General features: G+C 33.5%; 1 protein-coding gene across 1 annotated transcript in view; it reads left to right on the forward strand.

The window, feature by feature from the left end:
- The window catches only part of ras (Inosine-5'-monophosphate dehydrogenase ras), a 128,286-nt gene extending 121,772 nt beyond the window's left edge, over positions 1–6,514 (forward strand). The window contains exons 11-14 of the mRNA XM_090392508.1: positions 832–985; positions 1,121–1,264; positions 3,513–3,596; positions 5,704–6,514. Coding sequence (XP_090248634.1) covers positions 832–985; positions 1,121–1,264; positions 3,513–3,596; positions 5,704–5,725 — 404 coding nt within the window. The 3' untranslated portion in view covers positions 5,726–6,514. The remainder of the gene's footprint in view (positions 1–831; positions 986–1,120; positions 1,265–3,512; positions 3,597–5,703) is intronic.
- The last annotated feature ends 2,598 nt before the right edge of the window (positions 6,515–9,112 follow it).

The raw sequence follows: 9,112 nt of genomic DNA on the forward strand, positions 1-9,112 counted from the left end.
GCTTTTGAGATATGGTGCTGGCGCTGCATGAACAAAATAAAATGGACAAAAAAAAATCAAACCAACAAGAACTCTAAATTAAATCGATCAAAATTAGAAGGGATAGGTGGTTTGGACATATTTGGACATTACTTCGACATGATGGACTTCTGAAAAGAATAACTGAAGGCAAAATAGAGGGGAAAAGAAGAAGAGGCAGACCAAGGAAGAGCTTTCTTGACCAAGTCAAAGACAGCATGGGTTTGAGGAGTTACCAGGAGGTTAAAAAGAAAGACAATGACAGAGCAGAATGGAGGAAATTGCTGCTGAGCTATCAGTCCCAAGACTGATGATGATGTTGATTATGAAATATATATTGAAGTTTTTGAATAAAATTCTGGATAATTTTTTTTACATGTCTAAGCTGTGAAAGTTATATAAATATGTCTAGTGCTCATGTTCTAAAACATGAGCACTAGACATATTTAAAGCAAAAAATTATCTAAAAGATTAATTTCTGCGTAATCAAAGATGAAATGCAGATTTTGTCAAGTCCAGAGACCACAATGGAGATGCATGGAAACAAAATTCTTGAGTGTAAAGAAATTTCACTCTCAAATCAGTTTTTATCTAATATCAAGACATGCTTATTGACATTTTTGAGTTGCAGCAATTTCTACAAGGGACATATTGAATCTCTCCAATCGTTACCTACAAACTTCACAGATAGACAGATGATGTGTCATTGTAGTTATATATTTAATTTGTGTTGAATTATGCTCTTCTAGAAATTTTTTTCAGCCGCTGCTTTCTTCATTCCTTTTATGAAGTAACATGTTCAAATATTTTCAGTTATGATGGGTTCTATGGTTGCTGGCACAACAGAATCTCCTGGAGAGTACTTTTTCTCTGATGGGGTAAGATTAAAGAAATATAGAGGTATGGGGTCTCTTGATGCAATGGATTCCCGAGAAGGTCATGGCAGTCGAGATAGGTATTTTACAAGGTAAGGATAATTGATCTTGAAGACTCAATTTGGTATCTAAACAGAATACTAAAGGTTTAGTCATGTAGGTTTTTTTTTTCTGTTTTTTTCTTTCCATATTTTAAGTACTAAATAGTATTGGTACTTGTATTTCAGTGATGAGGATAAAGTCAGAGTAGCTCAAGGAGTATCTGGCACCATTCCAGACAAGGGATCAATCCATAGATATGTCCCGTATCTCATATCAGGAATTAAACATGGTTGTCAGGATATTGGATCACGTAGCATTCAAGATTTGAAGTAAGCTAATTTTTTGAAATTTTTTTTCCCTTTTAACTGATAAATATAGAATGATGGTTGTTATTTTTAAATTCAAATTATGAATAAAGAAACACAAGAATATGTGCAGTCACATCATTTTTTAAGTACCGTTAGCAAAAGATCTAAGACAAGTATGCTTGGTGTATTGATCCTTAAGCATCCAGTTTGAAAACCACGTTATCCACTTGTATTTTGTTTGAGAGGTATACCAGATATTTCTTTCTTCTTGTAGATAAACTTTTGGTAATACATAACTGTCAGATTTTAGGGAAAGACAACATACACTAGAATATTAATTAAAAACTTTAATTAATACTTCCTATATTTCGGTAATGTTACATTGTCATCTTCAGGGATCACAAAATAATGATATATGCATGCAGGCAATAACACTAAGCAAATATTTCTGAAGAAAACAACTGAAGTTGGTCCTAGAGTCCTGGTGCCCCTAGTGGGCTAAATTGGGTTGTCTTGGCTGTTGGGCTGATGTTCTTAGAATGCAAGCTTCTCATATTTGGGGCAGTCTCATGCATCCAAATTTGTTGAGATTTGGAGAGTTTTTTAAGAGCTGAGGTTGATTCCAGGAATAATCTCATATTTATACTTGCTGCAGTGTAAAGTAGCTTTCTTCCAGCATATTTTGTGGTGGGTGTCCAAAGCATGGTCAGCAAGTCCTGAGTGGTTGTATTGGTGGAACTGGATATAGTCCTTATGTTCAGATATCCTGATATTAGCTGTCCTGCCTGTTTGGCCATAGTAGAACAGGTTGCAACTACAAGGGACCTGGTATACTCCAGGTAGGTCTAGGGGAAGTGGCTGGTCTTTGGTGGAGCAGATAAGAGATGCCAATTTTTTATGTGGTTTGTAACAAGTTCTCAGCTGAGTGCTATTCATTACACAAAGGAAATTTATTATTGCAGATAATCCAATATGACAAACTATTCCTTATCCCTACAAGTTTGCTTTAGTTAGTCAACTATTTCAATTTTCCTGTGAGATACTGGTCTATCTAGGACAACAGTAGTATTAAACAAGTTGCAAATTACTGTTGCATATTCTGGAAAATACTTGAAGTAAATGTATTGCTCCAAAAATGTATTAAGATGGTTTTGAGGAGAACATTGGACTATTTACAGGATTCCTCTCCTCCCTCCCCAACACCAAAGTTACTCTTTGAAGGGTTATTAACAATAATAAAAACAAAACCACATCCTTAATATATCTACTCTGCACCAGCAGGCCACTTGTTCAAATCCCACCACTGTGGGTTATGGAGTTTTGTGAACATCTTTAGGTGGGAGATTTCACCCAGTGCAACACCATTGTCCTGCTTATTGGAGCCCTGAAATGGCTTCAAAAAAAAGTTCCACATTAGTTCTCTAAAGCAAAAAATGTAAAAAATATAAACAAACAAAATATATTAAACAATTTCTAAACTTTAGCCCAGTTGTTCTCAAACTTTTTTGGTTCACAGTGCCCTTAGTGTATCAGGATTTTTTCACAGTATCCAAAGTCAGAATATAGGCCTACCCAAGTTGCAGTGTGCAGTTATTTCAGTGAAAATATTAGAATGTTTCGCAGAGCACAGTTTGGGAACCACTGTTTTAACCTATTCACAGTACTAATGTGCTATAAGTTCATAACTTTTCATGAGTGGTAATCACGCATATAAATACAAAATATTACTTGCTTTTATTCATATTATGCTTATTGCAGCTTGTAGTAAAGTTAGCTATTTTGTAGACAAAAAGCACTGTTCTCTGCATATACAAAAATGCTAATTCATTTCAAAGGTCAAATTGCCACACACACACACACGAGGGAATCTGGAAAGTTCTGATAAACACTTAAAACAAAAGTGATACTAAAGTAACTGATATAACCACAAGAAAGAACATATCTTGAAACCATTTAACCCCTATGTTTCATCAAATTGCAATAATTTGTTCTTTTTCTTTCATTGTGGTTATATCAGTTGCTTTAATATCATTTTTGTTCTAGATGTTTATCAGAACTTTCCATACCCCCCCCCTCCTGTGTGTGTGTGTGTATTTTTCCTTTCTCAGAATAATTATACAAAGAGTATCATTTAAATTGAAGAGTTAGTGTGTTTTTTAATTAAAGATGCAGCTCAAAATGCTTCTTTAATTTCATCGAATGCACACAGTTGTTGATGTTTGTTGTGCTAGTTTGTCTTTATAGTTATTAATGATATGCTTGCTTTCAGGGAACAAATGTATTCTGGAAAATTAAGATTTGAAAGGCGAACCCTTTCAGCTCAGGCTGAAGGTGGAGTTCATGGTTTACATTCGTAAGTATTTGAAATTTTCACATAATTCATTATATATATATATATATATTTTTTTTTTTCATTATGTCTGGGTTAATATAAAATTAAGTGAAAGATAGTGGTTAGCATAGGCAAAACTTAGATTATAAATAATTGTCCAATAAAACAGTATGAGAATTACAGAAGAATTTCTCTGTGTTCTTGATAAGATTTATTCATGCAAGTATATTTAATAATAATACTAATAATAATATTTGAGAAAAGACCAAGAAAAATTGTGTAAAGGGAAGCTTGGAGAAGAACAAGCTGGGTTCAGGCTGAATTGAGGTTAAGATCAGATTTTCACTTGACATATTGTTAAGAAATCATGGGAATATAACAAGGATCTAATATTTAAGCTTTGTAAATCTGGAAAAAGCATATGACAAGGTTCCAAGAGAAGAGCTGTTCAGAATGCTTTGTTTGCTTACATTTGGATAAAGGATGAAGCCAAGAATATAATTCCTTGGCATCTTTAATTTAACACTCCTTTGCATTTTCTTCGCTGTATCTGCATCACCTCGAAACAGGGGACCACATTTGCACATGGCATTACTGATGAGGATATACCAAATCCTTGTATAGAGATAGCTGTTCAGAATGCTGGTTATGGTGTGAATAGGACAATTTTATTGAGCAGTACTTAATCTATATTTTTGAGTTGTAAGTCAGCAGTTGAAATTGAAGGCAGGTAGAGGAAGATAGTTTGTTAAATCAGGTATGAGACAATGGTACACATTACCTCCATTGTTATTCATCTGTATTGATCACATTATGAAGCCAAGTGGGCATTAAACCTGACATCAAAATGCAGATGATGTTATATTCCTAAAAAAATTCAGTACAAGTGTCCAGGATTTTCTAACAAAACTGAAAAACTGCTGTAATAAATTTGGTATGAAAATCAGCATTAAAAAGACAATGAAAATGGACATTTCCAAGTGTTGAAACATTGAAAACATCATCTGCACCCTGAATGCTGAACCTATAGAACAAGTAAAACATTTCAGCTATTTAGGCATAATTTTTGGTTGAAAATGACAAATTAAATATTGAAGTAGACCATAGAATTAACTAAGTTGATATGGTAGAAAGCCAACTGAATAGATTTATATGAAATAAAAGAGAAATTAGTCAAAACATTAAACTGGTTGGATACTATCGATTTGAAAATTGAGACGTAAGTGGAAGACATTACTATCATTATTATGTGGTACTATTGTTAATATTCTGCACATTCTCTGGTATAATCAAATAAAACACTTGATCAAATACTGGAGACTACAGATATGAGAGTTCTGAGAAAGATTAGGGTAGCGAACAGATGGCATCAGTGGCAGTATGATATTGAAAATAAGGATATCAGAAAAGAACTTGATATTGTTAGCATTTACAAATGTGTTAGCAGATCTAATCTCAGGTGGTATGGTCACTTAAACAGAATGGAGAGAAAAAGGTTATCTAAACAAGTGTTCTTTGAGAAGAGAAAGATCAGAGGATGACCAAGATCTACTGGATTAACACAGTAAAAAGTGTTTGAAGACAAAAAAAATAAGATCTGATAATACTTGAAGTTTTGATAAATTTGGAGGAAAATTGTTGATAGGAAGTTAGTTGTGATGTAATTAACATGTACTATCGATTTGAAAATAGAGATGTAAGTAGAAGACATCACTATTATTATGTAGTACTGTTATTAATATTCTGCGCATCTCCTTGAAGGTACATGTCAATCATTTCAGTTTAGCTTGAGTCATTTTCTCTTAGTAATTTGTAAATATTTTCAATTCTGTATATATATATATATATATATATATATATATATATATATATATACACACTTAGAATATCAAATTTTAAAAAAATTATTTAAAATCTTTTTTTTACTTCAGTAAAAAATAAAATTTTATCTATACTATATCATTTTCTTGAAATAAGAAAAAACAACTAATAATTATATATGCTAATGAGAAGGGGAAAAAATTCTTGATGCGTGATTCTTTCAGTACTGTTTTCTAAGCTTTCACAGCTAACTTAAATTGTATATATGTAATCAATTTTAATCCTTCAGATTTTTTCTTTTTTTTAGGTACGAAAAGAAATTATTCTGAACTTGGAATGTTTAATTTTTTTTTTTAATGGGAGCAATTAAGCATCAGTTGCAAAACTCCATTGGACAAATGACGAACCATTCTCAGTGCCGATAAAGAATTCATGAAAATTTTCTATGTTGCACTTAAATGGGTTGTGAACATGTATATTTTTTTAAATATTTCACATGGATGTCATCAGCCAGAAAACTGATTTTGGAAGCACTTTGGAAATATTTACATGTTTCCAAAAGAATATTTATGTAGCCATTCCTTTTACAGACTATTTTATTTTATAAAAATTTGCATGTTATATAACCTTTACAAATATAATTATAAAATGGTCTTTTGAATTCTATATCAAAAGTTTTAAAATGAGCAGTAGCCTATATATCAAAAGTGAAATGAATTGTTAAGTGCCAAATTTTGTATCCTTTCCTTTTCAGTTTTTCTGTCCCTTTTTTTATACTTTGAATCAAAGAGTTAAGATTTGTATTTATAAGATTTTTTTGCCATGGTTTATTAAAGCATTCCAGAACAGAATGAAGTTTAAGGGTTTTGTTTACATTAAAAAAAAAATGTGCAGGCAGTGGAGTATTTTATGTTTTTAAAATCACGATTAGTTAACTCGTTTGTTATATGAAAGTACATAATTTTATTAGAGACCAAGCACCTGATTTTATGTGAATAGTTTGTTTACCGTCAGGAGTTAATTAGAAATAAGTTTATATGAATCATGTATGTATTAAAAGTAAAGTTGATGTTTATGATGTTAAACATGTACTTAAATAAATTTTATTTTTCTGCAGAGTACTGTAATGCTGTTTAAAAATTTTACATGACGTTCTATATTCTTGCAGATTTGAGAATGTTTAATCACATGGTTACTGGAAACACTTTCATACATTTCATTTTTTATGTCTCATGATCATATATCTAAAGACCCATATTTTGATAATATATGGGTCAGAGAATAACAGCAAGAAAATAAGCATGCCATAGGAATTCATTTGGAGTATCAAGTATGTATCAGTAGTCATATGTATTAAACAATTATTGTGGATCAAATGGAACTTTTTTTTTTTTTTTTTTTTTTTTTTTTGTCCATTCCTCTCTGGATATCACCTTTAAATTTCTTGAATTAATCATAATCTGTGACTGATACGTTGTTTATAGAAAAAATGAAGATACTTTGTAAAATTAAATGAACATTTAAGAGTGCCTGTGAAATCACTCCTGCATTATCTTCGGAATGGTTTCGTATGAAAAAAAAATTTCGTTACTTCTCTTTTATTGGGAGAAAGGGGGGGGGTTAACTATATAAGAATGATAGATATTCAGAGTAGTCAACAAGTTGAACCTTCTGCCTAGTGTCTATGTAAAGAACTTTTTTTTAATAAGGTCTTTTCAGCTGCAGGTGAGTTAGCCAGTCATATACAGAGGTGGCAGGGTTTCATCCCTGCGAATTGGTCAGAATATATGATTTGCAGATATATGCTTGCTCTAGCAAATTCCTAGGGACGAGAGTAGTTTATAGTGCTAGGTTTGCTATATTGATTTCAGGGCAAAATGATTGACCCCCCCCCTCCCAAAACACCACCACCTTCACACTCCAACTAAACAAACGACAGCAGAAAATCTTACATTCTTGATAGAACACAAGAGATTGGTAGGAACCATACATAAAGCACATGCAAAATTACTACTTGTTCTTTTTACATATTAGGCATAGCAGCCTGTTACAGAGCTGTTCTTAGCTCTTCCAAACCGTACCCGTCCCAAGGATAAGGTGGTTAACCCTATGTCTGTAGATGCGTGTGTTCGTGGGACCGGTTTGCCTGTTCTGGGGGATGAAAAAACTCCCTACTGTATGAGACCGGCTAACTCACCTTTAGTTGAAGGAGACCAGATAAAGGTTCCTCATGTCACTGACGGGAAACAAACCTAGGTTTTTCCGATCAAAGGGCTTAGTCTCTACCGACTGAGCTACGGAGGCGCTACAAAATTACATCAAAGTACAATTTTAAACAGTTATGGGAATCATAAGAAAGAAGCCTTGGCATGAAATTATAAAATTGAAAATCTAGAATTAACGTTTAACATGACATTTTAAAATTTAAATTGATATAACTTCCCTGAAAACGTCAGCAGCCGGTCAACTTTATAATTGGTCACTGAATTATTAAGAGGAACACAAGTAATGAAAATGAATGTGCATTAGTCACCTCAAAGGTCAGGGATAAAAAGTGATTGGTACAGTTGGTGTGTACAAGTTAGATTATTAATTGGACAGGTGGCATAAGTTGATACTGTTCTCTTAGAACTATAAATTAAAAATTCTGAAAGATTCTTTATTCATAAGCTAAGAAAGTATTCTGACTTAGAATTTTGATCTTTTTCGAGTGACTGTAATTTAAAATAATGTAAGACATAATTCATTCTCTTCTTCCTTATGTCTTCTGTTATTGGTTGTGCTTGTTGCTTAGTTCTTGCCAATCCACCACTCCAATGTTCACCTCTCCTTAAGTTGAATGTCCACAATTCCAACTGGCTTCCCTCTCCAACACTGTTGATCAATTTGGACATGATGCAGAAGTTTTTGCTATAAGCAAATATCTAATGTGCACCTACCTACCCAACTTCCCAATAATCTCCTCTGCTTTCCCAATATGTGATCTTTTTTAACTAGTTCTGTTTCCAGGCGCACACATACTGTAGAGGTTATCTCTCCTGTCGGCAACTTAGATCGCACTCAAGTTTCCAGTCTCATAGAATGCCCATCTCCACACCCAACCTCATGTCCTTTGGCACTATAAAGGTAGCAATTGGGATGACCTCCAGAATTACTGCTCTTCTTTTCCATGGTATAACTGTTGCTTCCACTTAGTTATGACCCAGATACCTGCTCTAAGAGAGCCACAGAAATCATCCACACTGGCATGAAGGCATTCATCCCTCATTCCATCCACTTTTTTCAAGACCTGCTTCAACATATGTATAAAAGCAGGTGAAGAAAAAAAAACAGCTTACCTTAGGTTGCTTGCATCAAGAACTCTGGCTTAATATTCAGCCTATGCAGAAGCAAGCAATAAATGTAAAACAGCTATCAGAAAATCCAAATCTAACTTCATAAAGATCAATAGCAGAAAACTTGCCTCTTTCCCAAATGGAAGCCATGCTTTCTGGTCCCTCACAAAAGCCATTGGATGCAACTTCCTCTCACCTGTGCTTCCACACCTCTCCCATCCAGATGGCACCACTCTTATAGCACCCAAAGAAAAAGCTGACTTCCTGGCTCACTCTTTTCCTCTAACTCCTGAATGGATGACGAAGGCAAATTGCCTCCATCTCAGCAACCGAGAACCATATGCCCCTCCTGTGATCTTTCAGAAAAAAACACACAAGAAT

Source organism: Typopeltis vanoorti, chromosome 5 (genome assembly GCF_054136105.1).
Source record: "Typopeltis vanoorti isolate ZY-2024b chromosome 5, IOZ_Tvanoo_1.0, whole genome shotgun sequence".
Lineage (NCBI taxonomy): Eukaryota > Metazoa > Arthropoda > Arachnida > Uropygi > Thelyphonidae > Typopeltis > Typopeltis vanoorti.